Genomic DNA, 26560 nt, shown 5'->3' with positions numbered 1-26560 from the left:
TAAGGTCCTGGGGAAGGGCTTGAAGTAGGAACACTTAACGTGTGTACAGCTGGCAACATTTGTTTCACTATGTGGCACAAATTGTCTGTAGGTTCCAGTGTTACACTACATGTTTACTGGCATTTTAAATGTGACCAACTGAGAAATCAGCTGTTAAAGTTTATTAAAGACAGCCTGGATCAGAGGTGGACTTCTTTCGATTTGTGACCCATTCAGTGCTTTTCGATCCTGCTAAATGGTCCCCTTCCATTGCAAAGTGGAATGATCCACAATCGATTCTAGGCTAAAGTAAGTTGAGAATTTGTGGGGAGCTGGGAAAAGAAGCAATACTTATAGCTTTTACTTACTCTGGTATCTCCAGAGCTGCCAGGTACCTAGTTGTTCAGTTTGCTCACTCCCTATTTTATTTGATGCTCAGGTTGTTCCATTAGCTAGTCTAATAGTGAAGGAGAGCCTAACTGATGATGATGTCCTAAACTGTCAAAAAACTATCTACAACCTCGTAGATATGGAGAGAAAAAATGATCACTTGCCCATTTCAACAGTTGGCACCAGAGGCAAAGGATCCAAAAGGTAAAATGTTTCCTTAAGAATCCATTCAATTGAGGGAAGGATTACCTCGTTCATATGGGGAGGGAAGGTGGCCAGAGTGAGAAAGGTGCTGCTACAGAGGGGAAGGCAGGCAGGGGGTTTGGGTCTCACAAACCTGATGTACTACTACTGGGCGGCGAATGTGGAGAAGGTGCGGAGCTGGGTCAGAGGGGTTGATTCCCAGTGGGTCAGAATGGAGGAGAATTTGTGCAGGGGGTCGGGGCTGAAAGCACTAGCAACAGCGCCGCTCCCGATAGCTCCGGGGAAATACTCCGGGAGTCCAGTAATAATTCATTGAAAATCTGGAGGCGGTTTCATCAACACTTCGGGTTGGGGGCAGGGTCAAGGGAAATGCCGATTCGGGGGAACCACAGATTTGAGCCAGGGAGGTGGGATGGAAGTTTTCGGAAATGGGAAGAGAAGGGGATTAAGCCCCAAAAAGATTTGTTTCTTCGGGGTCGGTTTGCAGGATTGATGGAGCTGGAAGCGAAGTATGGGCTGGAGCAGGGAGAAGTGTTTAGATACATGTAGGTTCGGGATTTTGCCAGGAAGGAGATACAGAGCTTCCCGGAGGAACCGGCCTCCACATTGCTGGAGGAGGTGCTGACGACAAGGGGGCAGTGTCAGCGGTGTACGGAGCTATTCTGGAAGAGGATAAGGCACCACTGGAAGGGGTCAAAGCAAAGTAGGAGGAAGAGCTGGGAGAGGTTATAGAGGAGGGGTCTGGGTGTGAGGTGCTCCGGAGAGTGAATGCCTCCACCTCGTGTGCGAGGTTGAGGCTGATACAGCTGAAGGTGGTATATAGATCGCACCTCACGAGGGTGAGGATGAGCTGATTTTCTGAAGGAGTAGAAGATGTGCGTGAGCGTTGCCCCGGGGGGGGGGGGGGCTAATCACGTTCATATGTTTTGGTCCTGTCCAAAGGTAGGGGAGAGGGGAGTACTGGAAGGAGGTTTTTATGGTCATTTCCAAGGTGGTGCATGTGAAACTGGACCCGGGTCCCCGGGAGGCCATATTCGGGGTGTCGGACCAGCCAGGGTTGGAAACGGGTGCGGAGGCAGATATCATAGCCTTCACCTCGTTGATCGCCCGAAGGCGGATCCTGCTGGGATGAAGAGCAGCCTCTCCACCCTGTGCCCTGGAGTGGCGGGGGGACCTGTTGGAAAACTTGACCCTTGAGAAGGTTAAGTTCGAACTGAGGGGAAGCTCTGAGGGGTTCTACAAGTCATGGGCACTATTTATTATGCACTTTCAAGAACTGGATAACATCGAACATTAGTTGGGGGGGGGTGGGGGTGGGGTGGAAGGGTTGGGGGGAGGGAGGCTGTGTATATTAAGGATGACTATGGGTAATCCCTGATTCCTTTTTGTCATTTGTTTATGTAAACATGCGGGCTGATGTTTGGGGGTTGGTGGGAGGATAGGATCATTGTTATTGTTATGGGGATTGACATATCTGTTGCTGATTATTTATTGTTGGGTGTAAATTCGGGAGAAAATGTGAAAAAGGACAATAATAAAAATATGTTTTAAAAAAAGAATCCATTCAATTATTAAATACAGAATTATTACAGTCCGCCGGAGCTTTGATGTACGTTTTGAGTGCTGAATATAGCACTTGTTTTTTTGCTCAGAAGGTAATTGCTGGGCAAGTCTGGAATTCCTCCCTAAACCTCCGCACCCACCTCTGCTCTTTAAGACACTCCTTAAAACCTATCTCTGACAAAGTCACCCTCTGGCAAAGGGTGGTCATTGCCCTAGTTCTGCCTTATGTAAATGTGTAATGTTTTGTTTTAAAATGCTCCTGTGAAGTGCCTTGGGATGTCAATTCCGACCTTGGGTGAGTGTGTGGAGTTTGCATGTACTTCCCTTATCTGCGTGGGTTTCCTCCGGGTGATTCGGTTTCCTCCCACAGTCCAAACATGTGCAGGTTAGGTGGATTGGCCATGCTAAATTAACCTTTAGTGTCAAAAAGGTTAAGTGGGGTTACTGGGTTACAGGGATAGGGTGGGGGCATGTGCCTAGGTAGGGTGGTCTTTTGGAGGGTCGGTGCAGACTTGCACCAAATGACCTCCTTCAGCACTGTAGTGATTCTATGAATACAAGTTATTAATATTTTATATCCCACAGTTTTGACTGACACCTGTAACATTCACTCTTTGTGAATGCCACCGATCCAGAGAAAGCTTTTGGTTTCCCCATGCCAACATTTATACGTCTTGTCCCAGGCATTTGCAGTTACCTTCTCATTGTTTTACCTTATTGCTGCCGTATTCTGTTGTAGAATTTTCCTTTGGTTTTGTCTACTACCTTTTTTGTGACGCAAATTGTCTGCAATTCACTCCAGCTTGATTGACTGTTTTTACTGGCTCAGTCATCTTTGGGAGCTCTGAACTTGTCCATCTCAGTGCACCCATCCATAACCGAGCTCAGTGCTCCAATCATTCTGCTAGTTTTAAGCTTCTGTGCTGCTTCATTATGTTTACAGTACGAAGTCATACAACACCAGATTAAAGTCCAACAGGTTTGTTTCGATGTCACTAGCTTTCGGAGCGCTGCTCCTTCCTCAGGTGAATGAAGAGACCTCTTCATTCACCTGAGGAAGGAGCAGCGCTCCGAAAGCTAGTGACATCGAAACAAACCTGTTGGACTTTAACCTGGTGTTGTAAGACTTCGTACTGTGCTCACCCCAGTCCAACGCCGGCATCTCCACATCATTATGTTTAGCACAGGGCTAAATCGCTGGCTTTGAAAACAGACCAAGGCAGGCCAGCAGCACGGTTCAATTCCCGTAACAGCCTCCCCGAACAGGCGCCGGAATGTGGCGACTAGGGGCTTTTCACAGTAACTTCATTGAAGCCTACTTGTGACAATAAGCAATTTTCATTTCATTTTCATGTGCTTTGAACTTCTACAATTATCTTCATATTTATTGATTGTAGTCTTCTATTTTAGTGTTTAATCAAAATATTCAGATGTATACTTTTATTATCTTCTTGAGACATCAGTTAGTACAGTATTGGCACCACTGTAGTTAAGTTGGCATTGGGACAGGACTTGCAGCAAACCATGTCTATTTTACAGCAGAGTTTCTGCGCATGAAAGCAGTATCCCGATAAAAGCAGAATTATTACTCCAGCAAAATTCAGTGAGTGACGAATTACCAGCATGAAATCAATCAACAGCGCTGTCCCTGGTTGCGACCTGCTTCAGTCATTCTGGTTGAGATATGTGTTGTCAACATGTGATTCCTGAAGTATTATACAATATGTATAGCAGCACGGTTGCATAGTGGTTAGCACAATTGCTTCACAGCTCCAGGGTCCCAGGTTCAATTCCTGGCTGGGTCACTGCCTGTGCGGAGTCTGCACGTTCTCCCCGTGTCTGCGTGGGTTTTCTCCGGCTGCTCCGGTTTCCTCCCACTGTCCAAAGATGTGCGGGTTAGGTGGATTGGCCATGGAAAATTGCCCTTGGTGTCCAAAAAAGGTAAAGTGGGGGTTCCTGGGTTACGGGGATAGGGTAGATTCGTGGGCTTGAGTAGGGTGTTCTTTGTAAGGGCCGGTGCAGACTCGATGGGCCGAATGGCCTCCTTCTGCACTGTAAATTCTATGTAGTGCTGTTAGAAGCGGAGCTATAATTTTTGACGTGGAGTATGCATTCAGCAGCACCCCTGGAGGAAGAGCCTGGTGAAAGGTGGTATACGTACAGTCTGCCAGGTTACATATGTTCGACCATTAGGTAAAACTGCTCCTAGAGTCAGTCACACCATCGCTGCACCCCGCCAGGATTAAATGACAGCAATTGCTGCTTTTTTGTTGTTTTTTTTAGCCAGTAATAACGGAGTGTGCTTCTATTTCTTTCCTTTGTAGAGATGAACAGTACCGAATAATGTGGAATGAGTTGGAAACCCTAGTCAGGGCCCACTTGAACAACTCCGAGAAGCACCAACGCGTGCTAGAATGCCTGCTGGCTTGCCGGAGCAAGCCACCTGAAGAAGAGGAGCGCAAAAAGAGCCGGAGGAAGAGAGAAGATAAAGAAGATAAATCTGAAAAAGTGGTGAAAGATTACGAACCTGAGAAATCCTGGCAAGATTCCGAGCGGTGAGTACAGTATTGTTAAAACAAAGAGGTTTATCATAGATTATCATAGAAGTTACAGTGCAGAAGGAGGCCATTCGGCCCATCGAGTCTGCACCGGCTCTTGGAAAGAGCACCCTACCCAAGGTCAACACCGCCACCCTATCCCCATAACCCAGTAACCCCACCCAACACTAAGGGCAATCTTGGACACTAAGGGCAATTTATCATGGCCAATCCACCTAACCTGCACATCTTTGGAATGTGGGAGGAAACCGGAGCACCCGGAGGAAACCCACGCACACACGGGGAGGATGTGCAGACTCCGCACAGACAGTGACCCAAGCCGGAATCGAACCTTTGGCCATATGGACACAGTATCCAGTCCATCGAAGTTAATTCTGCAGTCGTTTTACCTGAATACTTGTGGAGCTGGCTTCATGACACGTCTGTTTGGCGGTTTTGCACTTACTCCAAAGGATGCGGCGGGGGCATGTTTTTTTTTCTTTATTCGTTCATGGGATGTGGGCATCGCTGGCTGGGCCAGCATTTATTGTCCATCCCTGAGGGCATTTAAGAGTCAACCACATTGCTGTAAGCCTGGAGTCACAAGTAGGTAAGGATGACAAATTCCCTTCCCTAAAGGGAAAACCAGATGGGTTTTTTTAATGACAATTGACAATTGTTTCATGGTCATCATTAGACTTTTAATTCCAGATTTGCATCAAGAAGTTTGCAGGTCAGTTGGTACGATTGATAGTTGATATGTTCAATTACTCTATCTCCCTCATCTTGGAAAAAGGATAAGGACCCCACAGAATGTGGATCATATTGGCCCACCTCTCTTTTGAATGTGGCTGTTGGTTACCATTTTTGGGGTGTCGGACTTGCCAGGGCTGCAGACCGGGAATAAGGCAGATGTTCTTGCCTTTGCCTCGTTGATAGCCCGGAGGCGAGTTGTGCTGAGATGGAGATCTTCCACTCCGCCCAATGCCTCGGCCTAGTTGGGTGACCTCATGGAATTTTTATGCCTGGAAAAGTTCAAGTACACCGTTAGGTGATCGGTGGACGGATTCTAACTGAGGTGGAGCCATTAATTTCCTACTTTAATGAGTTAGTCACCACCAGCTGTTAATGAGGGAGGGAGGAGGAGTTCTTATTTTAGGGGTAGGTTATTTCTGTCTTTCTATGGGTGGGATTTAGATGATCGGTTGTGGGTTTTTTTTTTTACGATATTGTACCTTGTAATGTTCGCTTTCTGAGTTGTTTGATGTTGATGTCACGTTTGTTATAAATTAAAATTTTCAATAAAAACATTTTTAAAAAAAAAAATAATTTTCCACGAGATCTCCCCTCATTCTTCTAAACTCCAGCAAATATAATTCAAACGCCAGTCCCGCTATCCCAGGAATCAGTCTGATAAACCTTCGCTGTACTCCCCCTATAGCAAGGACATCCTTCCTCAGGGGCAGCACGGTAGCATTGTGGGTAGCCCAATTGCTTCACAGCTCCAGGGTCCCAGGTTCGATTCCGGCTTGGGTCACTGTCTGTGCGGAGTCTGCACATCCTCCCCGTGTGTGCGTGGGTTTCCTCCGGGTGCTCCGGTTTCCTCCCACAGTCCAAAGATGTGCAGGTTAGGTGGATTGGCCATGATAAAATTGCCCTTAGTGTCCAAAATTGCCCTTGGTGTTGGGTGATGTTACTGGGTTATGGGGATAGGGTGGAGGTGTGGACCTTGGGTAGGGTGCTCTTTCCAAGAGCCGGTGCAGACTCGATGGGCCGAATGGCCTCCTTCTGCACTGTAAATTCTATGATCTATGATAAGGAGACCAAAACTACACACTTCCAGGTGTGGGCTCACCAAGGCCCTATGTAATTGCAACGAGACGTCTCTGCTCCTGGACTCAAATCCTGCCGCTATAAAGGCCAACATATCATTTGTTTTCTTCACTGCATGCTTGCTTTCAGCGACTGGTGTAAAAATCTGCTGGAATTTGGAAACTTCAAAACAAAAATAAAACTGCTTACTTCATCTAAACTTGGGTCTCATTGTACATTCCCCTCTCTGTCTATAGCCATTCAGATAATTTGTCCTCTTGTTTTTTCTACCAAAGTAAACTTGCATTCATCCACATTATACTGCATCTGCCATGTGTTTGCCCACTCACCCAACTTGTCCAAAGCACCTTATCCACCTCACAGCTCACCCTCCCACTTAGCTTTGTGTCACCTGAAAATTTGGAGATATCACATTTAGTTTACTCTTCAAAATCATTAATAAACATTGTGAATAGCTGGAGTCCTAGCACTGATCCCTGCAGTATACCATTAGTCACTGCCCACCACTTGTAAAAAGACCCATTTATTCGTACTCTTTGTTTCCTGTCTGCCGACCTGTTTTCAATTCTTCTGAATACATTACTCCCAATCCCATGCGTGTTAATTTTGCACTCTTACATGGGACTTGGTCGAAAGCCTTCTGAAAATCCAAATAAACTATATCCACTGGTTCCCCCTCATCAACTCTACTAGTTATATCGTCGAAGAATTCCAGAAGACTTGTCAAACATGATTTCTCTTTCGTAACTCTGTCTGATCTTGCCACTCTTTTCCAAGTGCTCTGCTATTAAATCTTTTGTAATAGCATTTTCCCCATTACTGACGTCAGGCTGACTGATCTATAATTCCCTGTTTTCTCTCTACCTATCTTCTTAAAGAGTGGAGCTACATTAGCTACCCTCCAATCCATAAGTAAGCACGGTGACACAGTGGTCAGCACTGCTACCTCACAGTGTCAGGGTACTGGGTTCAATTCCGACTTTGGATGACTGTCTGTGTGGAGTTTGCACATTCTTCCCTTGTCTGCGTGGGTTTCCTCCCACAGTCCAAAGATGTGCAGGTTAGGTGGCTTGGCCATGCTAAATTGCCCCGTCGTGTCCAGAAGGTTGTATGGGGATCAAGCAGGGGCACGGACCGAGGTCGGGTGCTCTTTCAGAGAGTTGGTGCAGTCTCGATGGGCCGAATGACCACCTCCTGCACTATGTAGGGATTTATAGAAATCTATGATTTCTATGTTCCAGAGTCTATAGAATCTTAGAAGATGACCACCAATGCTTCGACTATTTCACGGGCCACTTCCTTAAATAGTCTGGGGTGTAGATTTATCAGCCTTCAATCCCATCAATTTCCCCAACAAAATTCCCTTCAGTTGCTGATTTTATTTAGTTGCTCCCTCTCACTAAACCCTGTGTTCCCCAACATTTCTGGTATGTTATTTGTGTCCTCCTTTGTGAAGACAGAACAAAAGGATGTATTTTGTTGGACAGCCATTTCTTTGTTCCCCTATTCTCCTCTGACTGTAAGGGACCTACATTTGTCTTCACCAATCTTTTTCTCTTTACATACCTTTAGAAGCTTTTACGATTAATTTTTGGTGTTCCCCACAAACTTTTTTCGTATTCTATTTTCCCCTTTTTTTTATCAAGCAATTTTATATACAGTACAAAAAAAGAAGTCAAGACACAAATTAAATATAGTTCAAACCACGGCTCTGTTCACGCACGGACCTGCCTTAATATCCCCCTATTCTACTCTACACTACCCTAGCCCCCCCTCCCCCTGCTGACGCTTACTCCTCTGCGAAGAAGTCAATAAATGGCTGCCACCTTCGGCGAACCCTAATAGCGAACCTTAAAGGCGAACTTGACTTTCTCTAGGCCAAGAAAGCTCGCCATTTCCGATAGCCATACCTCAGCCCTCAGGGGCTTTGAGTCCCTCCATGCTAACAGTATTCGTCGCCGGGCTACCAGGGAACCAAAGGCCAGAACGTCGGCCTCCCTCTCTTCATGGACTCCTGGGTACTCCGAAACCCCAAAGATTGCCACCGCAGGACTCATTACCACCCCAGTTTACAGACATCTGCGAATCCCTGCCAATACCCCCTGAGTTCAGGGCACGACCAGAGCATGTGTACATGGTTAGCCGGCCCTCTGGCGCATCTAGCACACTTGTCCTCCAGTCCGAAGAATCTGTTCATCTGTGCCACCGTCATGTGGGCCCGGTGCATGACCTTAAACTGGATCAGGCTGAGCCTGGCGCAAGTTGCGGTCGTGTTTACTCCACTCAGGGCTTCTGCCCAGATACCGTCCTCCATCCCCCCCCCCCCCCAGAGCTCTTCCTCCCACTTAAGCTTCAGGTTCTCGGTCTTATTTTCCCCTTCTTAATTCATCCCTTTGTCCTCCGTTGCTAAATTCTAAATTGTTCCCAATCCTCAGGACTGCTGTTTTTTTCTGGCCAATTTGTATGCATCGTCCTTGGATCTAACACTATCTCTAATTTCCCTTCTAAGCCATGGTTTAACCACCTTTCCTGTTTTATTTTTGCGCCAGACAGGAATGAACAATTGTTGCACCCATGCGCTCGTTTAATGTTTGTCATTGCCAATCCACTGTCATCCCTTTAGATAATGTTCCCCAATCCATCATACCACTCACGCCTCATACCATCGTAGTTTCCTTTATTTAGATTCAGGACCCTAGTCTCAGAATCAACTACATCAGTCTCCATCTTGATGAATTCTTTCATATTATGGCCGCTCATCCCCCAAAGGGTCTCGCACAATTATGTTGCCAATTATTCCTTTCTCAGTACACAATGCCTATTCTAGGATGGCCTGTTCTCTCAACATATTGGCCATGAAAACCATCCCGTACACAATCTAGGAATTCCGCCTCTTAGTATTGTCACTAATTTGATTTGCCAAATTTACATGCAGATTGAAGTCGCCCATGTTCTTTTATCACATGCATCTCTAATTTCCTGTTTAGTGCCATTCCCAGCATCACCACTACAGTTCGGGGGTCTACAAACAACCTCTACTAAGGCTTTTTAACCCTTGGTGGTTCTCAGCTCTACCCATAAAGTATCCACATTGTCGGAGCTAATATCCTTACTCACTATTGTGTTAATTTACTCTTTAACAAACAATGCAACTCTACTGCCTTTTCCTTATTGTCTGTCCTTTCTAAATACTGAATACTGATGTTCAATTCCCATCCCTGGTCACCCTGCAGTCATGTCTCCGTAATCCTGACTATATCATACCCGTTTACACCTATTTGCATGATGAATTTATTCACTCCATTGCGAATGCTCTGCATATTAAGGCACAAAGCTTTGATGCTTGGCTTTTTAACATTACTTGTCCCATTCCCACTATTTTTAACTGTTTAAATCTGGCCCATGATTTCTGTGCGTATCACTTTTCATATTCACCTTTTTGCCTTTTGTTCTTGTCCGTGTTTCCTCTTCAGTTTTGCAAGGGAATAGGCACAGGAGATTCCTCATATGCCTGCCTAGTTTCCTTGCTCTGCCTGGTGGTCACCCATTCCCTTCCTGCCTGCGGTGTTGCCACCTCTCTATACATGCAATCCATGATACTCTCTGCCTCACGAATGCTCCACAGTGTCCCCAGCTGCCACTCCAGCGCCAAAACCTGTCGTCCGGGAGCTGCAACTGGAGACACTTCCTGCATACGCGCTGGCTCCGGGCACTAGCAACGTTTCCAGCTTCCCACATGAAACAGGAGTAGCACAACAGCTTTGATCTCTTCTGCCATGACTTACCCCTTTAAATTAAACCCTTTGGAAATGCTTAACATCAAATAATATCAATTACTCTAGGGCCCTCTCTCTGATCCTCATTATTACAGAATATAACCATTACAAACTATAAACCACAAAATAAAGATGTTGCAAACTATCAGTGATAAAAGTGGTAGATACTTACATGACCGTACTTACCCAATCAGCTGTTTACACTTGCCCCATGGCACTTTTGAATCCTGACATCACCTCAGGAAGCTCCAAACTCCAAGCTAGCACTTACATTTCTCATTGCACTCTTGGACTGTTTTGAAACACTACTGGTACTCCCCTCTAGGTGCTGCTGGGGGTCTTTGCTAAAAACACTTTCTTGCTAACGTAGTTTGTAGATGGCTGAGTTGGTGCATGGCTGGCAACCTTTGAGAGACATGGCTGGCAAGGTCTAGGGAGTGCCCAACATATTCCAGGTCTGGGTTGATATGTGCTTTGTTTTGGTAACATTCAAAGGCAGGCTGAGTTAAATGCTTGAAGAATTGAAGAGATTGAGAGGGGCTTGCAAATCTGGCGGAGTGGGCAATGATCCTACAGTCATTCCCAAAATCAATATCATGTATATTTATGGGAGTCAGTTTAGTTTTGACAGAGATAACTGAGGTTTTCACCTCGGTAGAATCTAATACTAACACCAGTGGGTAGTTGATCTTTTGAGGTGAATAAGCACTGTTGGGTAGATTGTAAATACAACAGGGAGCTATTACACTGCCTTGCTTGACCCCAGTCTGGATTTTGAAGGAGTCTGTTTCAGATCTGTTGCTCTCTTTATTTGGTTCTAAATATGGTGGTCAATATGGTCACCTTACTTAATCCTAATTACATTTGCTTTAGAGTCGCCAGGTATCTTTCGATACCGCCACAAGGTTCAAACCCGAATACTGATCAAAGAGCCGATACACCAGTTAGTTAGTTCAAAGTCAACACTATTTATTTACAAACGCAGCAATATCTACTCATGCACAAAATACTACAGACTAAACTGTCTCTAATGCTAAAGCCTATACTTAGCTTCGGGTGCCCACTCAGTCAGAGGAACAATGGCCGTTGTTCGGATCTGAGGCTGCTGGGTTCAAAGTGGTACAGGAGAACAGCTAAGGTCGTCCGTCTGGTAGCGAGCGTTTACCTTGGACTTACTTGCTTCTGGTGTAGTTGGTGGAAGGGTCTCTCTGCTTTGAGAGCCGAGTCAAAGAGAGCGATTCTCTCCTGGGGCCGCCTTCTTATACCCAGAGGGGCTTCGCGCTCTTTTGGGCGGACCTTGAACTTGGCCCCAATCAATTGGGCCGTATCTTGACCACTCGTATTGATCTTGACCAATAAAGGTGTGGGTGCCCTGATGGCTGGGCGTGTCTTTGGTGGCCGTTGGCCTAGCTTTGTTTGTGCTTTCGGTTTGGGGAACTGGCACCGTGAGGTCTGGAGCCAGATCGGTTACTTAAGTATCTCCCCTTTGTTCCCGGAGATGGGCCATCAATATGCTAATAGACCTACAGTTTCAGTCTCGTCTGGGAGCTGCGGTCCCAATACACGTACAGGCTTTGTGCCTGCTTGTTTTCTTAACATTGTCTATAGTTCCCTGAAATCTTTGCAAACATCCATTTTATATTCTGGAATTGGCCATCCCAGATGGCTACATTCCCTCCTTGTGATTCTCAAGGCGAAGCGTGAAGGGTCAAATTACCACGTCTTCTTCATTCTCCTCCTAAGTCGGGCACCCATAAGCACTGACCGGCTTTATGCTGCTCTGTCCTATGAATTGAAACTTTTACCTAAATTATTTTATGTACATCATTATAAAATTCTACAGGGCGCTATGACATTCAGGCATGCATTACAAAATAAAAAAACTGGAACCTCTAACTGTCCTTAACTAAACTATCCTCAATCAATTAAAATAATTTACAACATTTTAAACTGTGCAATAGCAGCAACACAGGTCTCTCTGGCTTGGCAGTCAAGCACAGAGTTTTACATTTCTTTATTAGAGCGAAACAAACACACAAAATAAGCGGATGTAATTTAATTCACTTAAAGGGATTGCGGGGTAGCGTCCGCGCGCAACTGGAGGGATCCCGCTAAGATCCAACTGTAGAGCATGATGGTTGCCTTCATCTTTCTTTCTTCCTCTTGGGGCTTCCGTGGTTCCGGAGTTCTATGGACACAAGCATCATTTTTGTTATTAGCTTGTTTAAGATCTCGGACGTCTGTCTGTCTGTCCTTTAGTGCCAATTACCCGTTATAATTGGTCACCATCTGTGACTCCCTCTTTTTTTCTTTTTAAACCAAATATTTGGGACAGGGACAGCCGAGAAAAATACTGACAGTGCGAACCATCTCGCAGCCTGCGTGATCTACCATCCCAGTTTTTGAGGATGTAAATAGCATCTGGAAGCAACCTAAGGGTCGCCATAAACAAACAAAAGAGTTTTGAACTAAAAGTGCCAAAATGGGGTGCATATGGACCGCGGCGGGTAAGAATGGGTGGAATCCCCGGGTAGGACGGTGACCAGTGCTGTATGTGCTCTACCCCAGCGTAGCTGACCAGAGGGGGGTCCTCAGGCAGGGCAGGGACCAGTGCCGTTTCTCTACTGCCTGAGCGACCGGCAAGAATGGTAAGAATTTGTGGTCGTCGTGGGGGTTGCATTTGTGCTAACCTCTACCGTCGAAGCAGAAGAGTAGCTATGATCGCTTGTCTGCGGACAATCTAGTTCCTCTAACTGCCATTGGGCATTAAAAGAATGGTGGCGTGGGGCCATGAAAACTTTAGGTGAACAAACAACATTCAACATTCACAATAACAAACAAACATACATTAAAAATATGGTGCAGGTTCCATCAGAAAGGACACCGTAACTCTCCATCGGTTCCTTTTTACCATCATCTGGACACCTCATTGCTCAGTAGCGAACAGAGTCGCAAAGGGATTCATTTGGTGGGAGTCAGACTCTGTCATCATCTTCACCCAGAAATTGGCTAGCTGAAAGAAGACAGAGGGTGGTGGTTGATGGGAAATGTTCAGAATGGAGTTCAGTTACAAGTGGCATACCACAAGGATCTGTTCTGGGGCCGTTGCTGTTTGTCATTTTTATCAATGACCTAGAGGAAGGCGCAGAAGGGTGGGTGAGTAAATTTGCAGACGACACTAAAGCCGGTGGTGTTGTCGACAGTGTGGAAGGATGTAGCAGGTTACAGAGGGACATAGATAAGCTGCAGAGCTGGGCTGAGAGGTGGCAAATGGAGTTTAATGTAGAGAAGTGTGAGGTGATTCACTTTGGAAGGAATAACAGGAATGCGGAATATTTGGCTAATGGTAAAGTTCTTGAAAGTGTGGATGAGCAGAGGGATCTAGGTGTCCATGTACATAGATCCCTGAAAGTTGCCACCCAGGTTGATAGGGTTGTGAAGAAGGCCTATGGAGTGTTGGCCTTTATTGGTAGAGGGATTGAATTCCGGAGTCAGGAGGTCATGTTGCAGCTGTACAAAACTCTGGTACGGCCGCATTTGGAGTATTGCGTACAGTTCTGGTCACCGCATTATAGGAAGGACGTGGAGGCTTTGGAGCGGGTGCAGAGGAGATTTACCAGGATGTTGCCTGGTATGGAGAGAAAATCCTATGAGGAAAGGCTGATGGACTTGAGGTTGTTTTCGTTGGAGAGAAGAAGGTTAAGAGGAGACTTAATAGAGGCATACAAAATGATCAGGGGGTTAGATAGGGTGGACAGTGAGAGCCTTCTCCCGCGGATGGAAATGGCTGGCATGAGGGGACATAGCTTTAAACTGAGGGGTAATAGATATAGGTCAGAGGTAGGTTCTTTACGCAAAGAGTGGTGAGGCCGTGGAATGCCCTACCTGCAACAGTAGTGAACTCGCCAACATTGAGGGCATTTAAAAGTTTATCGGATAAGCATATGGATGATAATGGCATAGTGTAGGTTAGATGGCTTTTGTTTCGGTGCAACATTGTGGGCCGAAGGGCCTGTACTGCGCTGTATCGTTCTATGTTCTTCTCCCGGCTGCTGTACTCTTGACTGAAGTAGGTTTGCTAAAGCTGCTTGTGGCGCATTGGGGTCCATCTCATCATTCGGGATGAGCCTGAACGAATAGTCTCGGTGCCAGAATTTTGTATCGTGGTTAGAGCTGCTAGGGGTTGAGCCATAATCATCGGGCGGTGGGTCTGGGTCAGGGGCTTTTATGTACGTTAACTCAAAGGGGTCGCTGGAATCATGTTCGGAATCGCTGGGAGTGGGGTGTGGTGCAGGGGTGTAATCGTCGCGGTGTGTAAGGGGTTGTCGCTGTCGGTTGAAGGAAGGGAGAGGCGGAGTCGTGCCTCTGGGGGTGGAGTCGTAGTCGTGTCTTGAGGATGGGCTGGACAGGTTGGGGAAGGGTGGGAATACATCACTCGTGGGCGGGGCGTGCTCATCTGCTGCTGCAAGTGAGATGTGGTGTGAATGGTTGTTCTGCGAGCCTTAAGCTAGTTTATGTGGAACCACGCAGGCTTGCCATTCGGATAGGTGATCTTATACACAGAGGGGCTGACTTTATCAGAGATGGAGTACGGTCAGGAAAATTTTGGGGAAAGGAATGATCTGGGGTTGTAAAGTGATAGCATAACTTGCTGCCCTACTACAAACTCGGTGGCGGTACCGTTTTATCAAAGCAAACTTTGCTTTGCTTCTTGCGGTTCCAAGCCTGACGGCTGCTGCAAGCTGGGCTGCTTTCACATTTTCTAAAATCTGTTGTACTGCCTTCTCGTGCGTGAGGGCGGTGACTGCGGGGCTGGCCATTGGGGGTAGTATGCAATATGGAACTTTTGTTTTATGCCAAAAATTGGCTTTTAAATCAGGCCACCAGCAGAGAGGTCTGAGGTGAGCAAGGGTGGGTTCAATGCCCTGCTGTCCATGATTGTCATGGAACTGACAAATAATTTGATTCCGGTCCTGGCTGGGGACTACATAAATGCTGTCTTTTAAAATCACACCGTCATGTGTGGTTAACTCGTCTTTAAACTTATCATAAGGGGCTGGGAAGTTGCCTTTTAAAACTTCCCTGAGCTTCTCATCTTCCTTTTGAGCCTTTGCCAAATCTTGAATGGTGGTCTGTGAGACCTGAACCGCGTGTACTGCGGCGTTTTCGGGGGGGTTCCAAAAGTAACCATGTCTGGAACCTGCCTTTGCTAGGGCGTCTGCTTTAATGTTACCGGGGGGGGGGGGGGGGAAGAACAATTATGACTATGAACTTTGATGATTCCATATTTCCTATCTTTGGCCGTTTTCAGAATATGTTGGAGTAATGGGGCGGACGGTAGGGGCTTTCCGTCTGCGGAAACAAATCCTCTAGTTTCCCACAGGGGTAGGAATTCGGTTAAACTGTTGCAGACATATAGACTGTCAGAATATATGTCGGCTGGGGTAGGAAACGAGTCGGGGTGATCTACAATGTAAGCTATGGCTGCCAGTTCTGCTGCTTGCGAGCTTAAGTGTCCTGGCAATTTTAACAAAATCTCTTCTAGGGCGCGTCCTCTACATAAATACCACAACCGGTAATTCTTTTCCCGTTTAGAACTGTGGAGGAGCCATCCACATAGATTCTAAGGGGTGCGCATGTGTCTGTGGGCTGGTGACTCTGGGGTGTAGTACCTGGTTTCGGGGGAGCTGACTTCGGTACAAAGGGTATTATGCTTAGTGGAGATGATTTCACACTCATGTGGGGTGCCTGCATATTGCAAATGATCGGCTAGGAAAGTGTGGGTCTTGGTTCTCTTAACTGTGATGTCCCATCCCTGTAAAGAAGGGTCCAACGGGCTGCGTGGATCTGGCTGACCGTGCCATCCTTAAGTCTACCGTCTAGTAGGAGCTGTGTTGGGAGTGTGTTCAGTGAGAATGGTGATGGGGTTGAGTCCTGTAATGTAGGCGAAGTATTGTACTGCCGAAAAAACTGCGAGCAGGTGCCTTTCGCAGGCAGAAAATCCTTGCTCGACTGGATCTAATATGCGTGAGGCGTATGCCACGGGGCCTAATCGATCAGGTCGTTCTTGGAGGAGCATGGCCTCGGTTCGGTCGGTAGTTGCAACCTCAATTGCGTACGGGGAAAGTGCTAATCTGGGACCTGTGCTGAGGGCTCTTTTTAAAGCATCCACAGCATCTGTGTGCTGTGGAAGCCATTCCCGAGGTGCCTGCTTCTTGAGAAGTTCGGATAGCGGCACTGCTTTTGTGGCGAAACCGTCAATATGGTTTCTGCAGTAGCCAACCAGTCCTCGGAATGACCGGAGGGCTGTGACATTATGGAGCAGGGGTAATTTGATGATCAAGTCAATTCTTTTCTGCTCGATCTCGCGTTTGCCATGCGTGATTACTGTACCTAAGTAAATCACTTTTCCTGTAAAATCTGGGCCTTCTTGGGGTTCACTTTACAGCCAATTTGTTGTAGGAGTCCTAAAAGTTCGGCGAGAAATGAAATGTGCTCTCCCTTTGTGCCGTCTGTAATAGCAGATCATCTACATATTGGACCAGACAATCGGGTCGGGAAAATTTTGCTAATCCATTTGCCAGCTGTCGGTGGAAAATGGAGGGGGAGTTGTGGAAGGCACGTCCACGTATACTGCTGTCCCTGGAATGTGAATGCGAATTTATATTGGCACGCTTTATACAATGGAATGGACCAAAAGCCATTGCTAATATCCAAAACCAAAAAATGTTTTGACTGTAGCCTCTGTTTGAGCATGGTCTCAGGACTCGTGGCTACGGTGGGGGCTGCTACTGAGGTTACTTTGTTCAGTTCCCGGTAATCAATGGTCAGTCGCCATGATCCATCGGGTTTCCTGACGGGCCAAATTGGTGCATTGTTCGTGGAGGCCTTGATCGGAGTACGCCTTGAGCAAGCAAATTCTATATCACTTTTGAGGTTTCTCCCTCGGCTTCTTGGGGGAAACCGTACTGCTTTTGTGGTCTGGTGTCGGGACCTGTAATATTCACTGAGCCAGCGATCTTGCTACAGTCGTGCTTGTGCTGTGCAAATGCTGCTTTGTGTTGCTACAGGACTGCCCTAACTTGTTTGTCCTGACTAATGGCTCGAGGGTCGAACCAGAAGTCTCCTACTGCACTGATCCTATTTTCATTCTCTCTAACTGCGAGCGTGGCATGGGCTCGTGCTGCCTTTGCCATTCTCCACACACATTTATTGACTGGATCAAATGAGATGTTGTGGGAGCTCATAAAGTCAATTCCTAAAATGTGTTCGGCTGTCTGGGGTAGATCGACCAGAACTACGGGGTGTTTTGTTTTAATGTTCCCTATCTTGATTGCGGCAGGGGCTGCAATGTGTCCCTGCTGTAAATGCCCTGTGAAACCGCTGAGCATAATGGTGTCTGTCATGGGCCACGTGTCTCGCTGAAACATTTGGAGGAGTTTAGTCTGGTGCGGGACCCTCCTGTGTCCCAAAAGAATTCTACGGGGTGTCCCCGGACTGTGCCTGCCACTACCGGTCTACCGGACTTGTCCCAAAGCGTGTCGCAGACCCACGTTGGGGAGCCCGAACACCGTCAGTCGGTGCCGTTCATATCTGTGCTGTCCGCATGGGAGCTAATACTGTGGATTGGCTTTGCCCTATTCTTATTTAGGGTGCCTGTCTGTTGGTTTCTCTGCTGCTTCTGGGGGCATTGCATTCTCGTGCGTAGTGTCCTAATTGGCCGCAATTATAACACTCCTGGGATTTGGTTTGCTATGGGCTGTTCCTGCCCTCATTTACCCATGCAGGGTTCTGGTGCATCCTAACTGGATGCATGTCTGCCTGCTCTTCCCCTGCTTTAACAAATGCAGTTTTGCCTTGGATGGACTGTTCCCAAGTGCGGGACAATCTTTTCAAAACCCATTTCTCGTTGTGGGCCTCGTCTGAGGGGTCGTAATTTGCGCAAGCTCTCTGTCGCATGAGAGACTAGGATGCAAGTCCATTTGGCCATATTATCTGGGGACAAATGGGCGCGGGCTAACTCTCCAAATGCTGCCGTGAAATGTATACACAAACGTCCTGCAAACGCTGTGAGGTGCTCGGTTTTCTTTTGCCTACACTTGTTTAGGCCTTCTACAGGGTCTCCTTTGTTAAAGCCGATCGCATCTAGGATCGCTGTGTGCAATTCTTGGAGTGTGCCTCCTCCTACATTTTGTGGGTCGGGAAGGGTCGAGGCTCAAAACAGTGAGCTTCACTTGCTCCTTTTCACCAGGCCGTACATGGTCGCCTGCTGTTTTACCCTTGCAAAGAACTGGTGGGGGTCCGATGTGGGGAGGAAAGGTGTTATTTTATCACACGCGTCCCGTAATTGAGTGACGGTTAATGGGGTTGTGTATAGGAAATCTGCGTTTCCTTCTGCTGCGGCCCTGCGGTGTGTGGTTACAGGGTTCATAGGGGTGTGTTCTGCTTGTGCAGTCGGGGGTTGGGGCGCTTTCCGTTTCTGGGGTCTGTCCTGTGTACATGTCCCATGTGCATACCTGTGGGCAGTCTCATTTAACTCCTGCCAATCTGGGCCATTTTCTTCATCTAACTGGGGTCCAAACGTGCTCTGAAACCCATTCTGAACAGAAAGCAGATTTTGCAATTTGCTTCCGGCACTTTGCGTGATCTACCGAGCTCTGCCTTTGTTCCGTTGTGGAAGTGTGGAGTGCTCGTAGGGCTGCTTTTAAGTCGTTGCACTGTTTCTGCAACTGCTCAATCTGTTGTTCTGTTTCCTGTCTTGCCAACATCGCGCGTTGCGTGTCTTTGTCATATTGAAAGCTGCTCAAATGGGCGAGACAAGATTGGTGTGCCCGCTTGGCATCAGCCATCTCCTTGTCCCTCGCCGCTAACTGCTCTCTCAGTTCCTTGTTCTTTCTCTCGTATCCACTCACATCTCCTTCACTACTCTTGTCTCTCTCCTCAATCTCTCTACGGAGCGCTCTCCTCTGTGCCTCGCAATTGTGCCAAGCAAGACACGATTGCCATCGGCTTGCGAGCTTTCCCTAAGCTCTTCCTATGGATCTCTGTCAGGTTCTCCCACCAAGTATGCCCTATACTTCCGGGACCTGTTTCTTCATTCGCGCAGAATTCACTCCAAAGGGGCCATCCTTTCCCTTTGAGATATTTTCTGATCTCCTCTTCCCATACGGGACATGTGCTACTCTACTGGTCGCTGCGACCTCGAATTCCTGGGGGTTCATAAGGCGTTCCATTGCCTTCATTGCCATTTCTCTCTCTATCTCTGTGGTCTCTACCGAATTTGGAACAGGGGGTGATAAAGTGGTCATGTAACACGGGTACGGCTTACGCTAATTTCCGGCCTACAAAACTCCCGACAATTTTACGCAACAAAATCTCTCAGGTTTACCTTATATCCCTGTTAGTACGCATGCAAATAACACACTTCCGAATCTTGGAGGTTTGATCAGTATTGTCCTTACACTTTTGGTTTTCCTGTTTCCAATTGGATTCTAATTCAAATTTTGGGTTCTCTTGGACTGACTAGGCCACTTCTAGGTCGAGTCCCGTCAGATGTCGCCAGTAAATGATGCTCTCTTTATTTGGTTCTAAAAATGGCGGTCAATATGGTCGCCTTCCTTAATCCTAATTACGTTTGCTTTAGAGTCGCCAGGTATCTTTTGATACTGCCACACGGTTCAAACCCGAATACTGATCAAAGAGCCGACACACCAGTTAGTTAGTTCAAAGTCAATACTATTTATTTACACACACAGCAATATCTACTCATGCACAAAATACTACAGACTAAACTATCTCTAATGCTAAAGCCTATACTTAGCTTCGGGTGCCCACTCAGTCAGAGGAACAATGGCCGTTGTTCGGATCTGAGGCTGCTGGGGTTGAAGTGGTACAGGAGAACAGCTAAGGCCGTTGGTCTGGTAGCGAGCGTTGACCTTGGACTTACTTGCTTCTGGTGTAGCTGGTGGAAGGGTCTCTCTGCTTTGAGAGCCGAGTCCAAGAGAGCGATTCTCTCCTGGGGCCGCCTTCTTATACCTGAAAGGGCTTCGCGCACTTTTGGGCGGACCTTGAACTTGGCCCCAAACAATTGGGCCGTATCTTGACCAATAAAGGTGTGGGTGCCCTGATGGCTGGGCGTGTCCTAGGTGGCCGTTGGCCTGGCTTTGTTTGTGCTTTTGGTTTGGGGAACTGGCGCCGTGAGGTCTGGCGCCAGATCGGTTACTTGAATATCTCCCCTTTGTTCCTGGAGATGGGCAATCAATATGCTAATAGACCTACAGTTTCAGTCTCGCCTGGGAGCTGCGGTCCCAATACACGTACAGGCTCTGTGCCTGCTTGTTTTCTTAGCATTGTCTATAGTTCCCTGCAATCTTTGCAAACATCCATTTTGTATTCTGGAAGTGGCCATCCCAGATGGCTACAGATCTCCCACTCGGGATGGTTGCAGTCATATCATCACGAAGCAATTGAAGAATTGTAATGAAGTTTCTTGGACTTTCACAAAGACTTGCAATTTCCGAGTCAAATATTTGGTCAGGTCGGTGAATGTACTGAAGAGTTCCTGCTGGTGTTCTTAACGTTTTTCTTGTTTTATAAGATCCCTGTGAAGTGCCTTGGGAGGTTTTATTGCATCAAAAATGCTAAATAAGTGCAAGGTGTTAAGAAAATCCCTCAACCATATTAACAACAAAATACGCTTGCAGATTAAAACGCAGCAGAACATATACCTGGACAGTTACAGTCGCGCCATGCACTCACAACTCTTTCCTTTACAGTGCTTTAAGTCAGTCAGGGAGGATGTGTTTGGAAATAAAAGACCCTGCTACGTAAATGACCCACGTTCAAATCAGTCACTGTATAAAATTGACAACTAAATTATTTACTGCCACAGTTGCTGCCAATGTTGTTGCTTACAATGTGTTAATTAAACATGTTGAGTATTTTGGGTAGGATCAGATGTTCGGTACATGGTTTGCTCTTATGACACAATTACCTATTAGACTTCTTGGTATGCAGCCATACAGGAAATTCAGCAGATGAAAAGCTGGCTGATTTCTGCAGATAGCATTGGGATGGAAGCACCACACCCCATCAAGTGTGACCATTCTGCAAAATACATCATAACCAATGTGTAAAATGCTCCTTAAAAAGTCTGAACGGTCAGAATTATGGATCGCTGAGTTCCAGTAACACTTCCCACATTCCTGATTAGTATAGGGTAGTTAGTTTATGGTCTGTGATGGAGTGATCATCAGCAGTGCACTTGTATATACACTGTTCAACATATGTAATGGGCAAAAGTGATAACACTCCCGCTGTAAGCTATGTGGGCTGTAGTGTTTTTGGGGAAGAAAATGTTATGCTGTGTTACAGATGTCTGGTCAGACCTCAACAGTGGCTAAGATACTGGACCAGAGCTGCAACATACAGAAAGATCGATTCACTCCAGGAGTGATTGCATAAGAAATAGGCCTTGGATTAATGGATGGATGGATGGATGGATTTGTTTATTGTCACGTGTACCGAGGTACAGTGAAAAGTATTTTTCTCTGCGAGCAGCTCAAACAGATCATTTAGTACATGAAAAGAAAAGAAAAAGAAAATACATAATAGGGCAACACAATAGGTTATTTTTAAAAACAAAACTTTATTAAAACTAAAGAAAAACAATATTTAAACTTTTAAACTTCAAACCTAACAAGAACAGCTTACATGTATCTTTTAACCCTAACACACCATTTCCCATGAAACAGCACGTAACATGACATACAGCTCTATGCTGCACTTAGACAGGCAGGCAACAATGATACTTGCATTTACAGAATATATACCTGTTGTTATAGTAGCTCCTTTAGATTCCTTTTCCAAAGCCTGCCTCAGTAGCAGCTTTTCATTACTCCCTCGGTGGCTTCCTCAATCCATCTCTCTCCACCTGTTCGAACAGGATTCTTTTTTCTCTGAGCTCCGCCCAGCCCCTCAAACAATGGTTCTGCCCTGGGGTATCCAGACTTGAACACTTCCTTGCAATCTGGGTTTGTTTTAATTGCCCATTCCCGTTTACACAAAAGAACAGGGCCATGCTATGAATATGCAATTAACCTCCAATGTATGGACAAAAGAGGCCATCAGACTCTGTAATGGGCTAATGGCTGGCAGATCAGAGTGTCCCGGAGGACAACGGGTCTTGAGTGAATCACCCCGGCTGAACAAGGGTATCCTGTTTATTCTCATTAACAAGTTTAAGTCTGAATGGGACAATGTAACTCAGGTCAATTGTGGACGTATACCTCTGACTCAGTGCTAACAGTTTTACCCTCAGTCTGTTAACCCCTAAATTACCCACTCTATCTTCAATCCCATTTCCGGATCCAATTTCCTAATATCTCCCTATTGTAAAAGCTGTGAAATCTAAATGTCCTAAAACAAATTGATCACTTGTATTGGTTTACTTTTCCTGTTGACTCTTCATTCTCAATGGTCTCCACATGCTATTAATAGCAGGTAGGTAGCCCCCATCAAGATATCTTCTTATACCAGTATAAGCTTCTTGACTGAAGACATGCCAAGGGTGTCATGATCTGAAAATCCAAAGCCTGAGACTTTACATCCTAGCATAGGAAGTGCAAAATTGAATTCAATTAATCTGTTAATATGTGGGCAAACATCAGGAAGAAAAATGACCAAAAGAGCTTCTGCACTGTAAATTCTATGATTCTAAATACCTCACTGGTTCACTGCCTTCCAGAAAGGTTATCTGCTACTCCTACCCAATCGGACCAGCACGCCACTCCTGCCCATTCTGTGTGATTGACTCTTAGAAACTTCATGACGCCTGATAATTGGGAATAAGTGCTGCCTTCTTGGTGTTAACCATGTCCTATGACCAAATACATAAACTAGGAATGAAGCACCAGTGTTTCTGTCAGGACGGGTTGAACGCTGTGACAGCCTTTCTTCTCTGTTATCTTAATGCAGGGAAGGTTGTCACAGCGTTCAACCTGACCTGACAGAAACACTGGTGTTTGACACAGCACCAATTGCATCACATGGTGGCTCTTCAAATGCTACATCCCTTTGTCTGAAGCTTGATGTCAGGTGAACGTGAGTTATCTTGTGAAACATTAACATAATTTTAAGCACGGTCACAAATGGTCATTTAGAACTTTTTTTTGTAAAGGCTGAAAGGAACTCTCGAGCGGGAAAAGGAGGAGTTGGTTGAAGCTGAGATCATCAAGGACTCTCCCGATTCCCCTGAGCCTCTGAACAAAAAACCTCGGGTTAGCATTGGAGAAATACAACCTCTCGAAAAGGTTAAAGGTGAGATGCCTTGTTACTAAAGAGTATTTGTTATACTATGAATCTGTGTTCCATCCAGTATGCATGCAGAATGCTGGATTAACGTGTTTCAGAATGCCACCTGAACCTGTGACATCCAACTGGTACAAAAAATAACCAGAATTTGTTCTTTGTAACGTATTCGAAAGCTGCAGGATGTTTCACACAGTGGGGGAGGGATTTAGAGTATCTGGAGTCTTCAGAAGCAGGGGTGTCAGGTGGGGAAGGATACGAGACCAGGGTGTGTGGGCGTAATTCACTCCCCACATAGAAGTTGTTTTATGAGTTCAATTATAAATAACAATATGAAATAGCAAATCCTGCAGCAATTTGGAAATTAGAGAGGCTCCACTCTTTGGAGTATAGGAGCTTCGCGGCACTGCAGGTTTAGGAGCTGCGATACACAATTGACACACTAGCGCCACCACTGGTGGGAGGATATAAATGTCATATGACGAGTTCAGATTTCTGTTAGTGTGGACAGGAGTAAATAATTGGAGTCAGTTGACACAAGCATGACAAAAACATGATAACAGGAAGTAGGGCTTTGCAGACAGGAAATACAGTCAACCATAGCTCAGAAGAAGGCCATTTGGCCAATCAGACCTATGCTCACTTTTCCGAAGAGCAATCTCGGTTAGTGCCTACTCCCAAATACTTTCCCTGAAACCCTGTAACTTGATTCTCCTTCAGGTGTTTACCTAGTTCCCTTTTTGAAAGATATTGAATGCGTATCCACAAGGCAGTGCATTCCAAATCGGAAGCAATCAGTGCTTCCTAAAAAAAAAATTCCTCATGTTACCTCTAGTTCTGTAATCAATGCAAAATTAATAGAGATGCAACATTAAAAATAAAGTTTCTGGAAATCTGTTCTAATGAGCAGAAGTTGCACTCAGCTGATATGTGCAAATGATATGAATAAAATGTCTGTCTCTATCTGTCCCACTCACCCATTCCTTTATCGTGGAAAAATTCTGTAACTGCTAAGATTAAAATTAACTTGAACAATTTGCAAAATATATGGGGCTAATTTATTAGATGTTTATAAATGTGGGTAGAGAGTTGTAATATATTTGAATTGTTTAATCAAGGCCCTGACGTTCTTTCTCTTCTCCTTCTCCTCCTCTTCTCCCCCCGCCCCCCCCAATCTGTCTCGATAATCTCCAGGCCCAGTTTCCTTGCTCACAATGTGGACTAATCGGATCAATACAGCAAATTCAAGAAAGCATCAAGAATTTGCTGGTCGCTTAAGTTCTGTTAATAACAAAGCTGAATTGTACCAGCATCTTAAGGAAGAAAATGGGTCAGTAGTCTTGTTTTTGTATATGCCTGCATTTTCTTACTGAGTACTATACTAGGATGGTAAAATGTTAGATAAAGTCCCAATTATTTTCTTTGAAGACGGGATTTAAAAATTAGTCCTGTTCTGATTTGTGTAACCATAATTATATCTAATATCTGTACGACGCTGTTTTGTATTTGTAGCTCAGATATTTTCATCAGTGCCTGTGCATTGACAAGTTGTCTTTTTATGTGTTATAGAATTGATACACATGAAAACGGTAAAGGAAGCAGGCAATAAAGAAGAGCTTTGATGGAAGATTTTACAGAAGCATCAGATCAGCTGTCGTGCTGTTTGTAAATGAATAATTTCCACAAAAAATTGGAGACATTTCAAGGAATTCGACCTCGGTCCCCCAAAATGCTGCTGCTGAAATGACTTACGACAAATTGTACAAAGTTTACACGTTTTGCTGTGTGCGACGATTCAGAAGGATTTTACTCTTTGTTAAAGTTGGCATTTTCTACTGCAGAATACATCAACAATTTTACACAAAATTTACACAACATGCATTGTTGTTCAAAAATAAAAGTTATGACTTTACACAAATTTCACTGCTTAACTTATTAAATATGTCACTCCTGATTGTTCTGTACACATATACAGAACTGGATATGGACCATTGTTTACTGCTCTACTGTATCTAACTTACCACTTGTTGTATAAAGTTAGTCAGTTCTGCCTTTTTTAAAAGTTTGTTCTTGACATGTTTGGTGCGTTTATTTCCCATCTTTATTACACTGAGAAAGTAACCTGCAACCTGCAGTACATAAGAACAAGGAACAAGATTAGGCAATTCAGCTCGAGTTCACTCTGCCATTCAATAGAATCACAGCTGATCTCCTCTTGGCCTCAATTCCACTTTTCTGCCCGTTCTCCATAACCCATTGCTAATTAAAAATCTGTCTCTCAAATTTACTCAATGTCCCGCCATCTACTGCATTCTGAGGTAGTGAATTCTACAGATTCACAACCCTTTGAGAAAAGTAATTTTTCCTCATCTCTGTTTTAAATCTGCCAGCCCTTATCCTAAAACTATGACCTCTTGTTCTAGATTGTCCTGCAAGGGAAAGTATCTACGTCTACTTTGTCAATACCTTTTATCATCTTGTATACCTTGATTCGATCTCCCCTCGTTCTTCTACCCACTCTGATTCCTCTATCATTTCTCACTGCAGCACCGATCCTTTACGAGCAAAGCTACAGTACCTCCTTTACATTTCTATCTATCCTTCTGAAATACTGAGTACCCCAGGATATTCAATTCCCAGACCTGGGGCGAAATTCTCCGGAAACGGCGCGATGTCTGCCGACTGGCGCCCAAAATGGCGCAAATCAGTCGGGCATCGCGCCGCCCCCAAAGGTGCGGAATGCTCCGCATCTTTGGGGGCCGAGCCCCAACCTTAAGAGGCTAGGCCCGCGCCGGACGAATTTCCGCCCCGCCAGCTGACGGAAAAGGCCTTTGGTGCCCCGCCAGCTGGCGCGGAAATGACATCTCCGGGCGGCGCATGCGCAGGAGCGTCAGCGGCCGCTGACGGCATTCCCACGCATACGCAGTGGAGGAAGTCTCTTCCGCCTCCGCCATGGTGGATGCCGTGGCG

General features: G+C 45.8%; 1 protein-coding gene across 4 annotated transcripts in view; it reads left to right on the top strand.

Moving 5' to 3' along the window:
* The window catches only part of ints13 (integrator complex subunit 13), a 98704-nt gene extending 73040 nt beyond the window's left edge, over positions 1–25664 (top strand). For all 4 annotated transcript variants that reach the window (XM_072471854.1, XM_072471857.1, XM_072471856.1 and 1 more), the window contains 5 exons: positions 419–573; positions 4461–4691; positions 23460–23599; positions 24785–24920; positions 25160–25664. In XM_072471854.1, the coding sequence (XP_072327955.1) occupies positions 419–573; positions 4461–4691; positions 23460–23599; positions 24785–24920; positions 25160–25199 (702 nt within the window). In that variant the 3' untranslated portion in view covers positions 25200–25664. The remainder of the gene's footprint in view (positions 1–418; positions 574–4460; positions 4692–23459; positions 23600–24784; positions 24921–25159) is intronic.
* Positions 25665–26560: the final 896 nt, after the last annotated feature.

The sequence above is a fragment of the Scyliorhinus torazame genome, chromosome 13 (genome assembly GCF_047496885.1).
Source record: "Scyliorhinus torazame isolate Kashiwa2021f chromosome 13, sScyTor2.1, whole genome shotgun sequence".
Lineage (NCBI taxonomy): Eukaryota > Metazoa > Chordata > Chondrichthyes > Carcharhiniformes > Scyliorhinidae > Scyliorhinus > Scyliorhinus torazame.
This window is presented reverse-complemented; position numbering and strand designations above follow the sequence as displayed.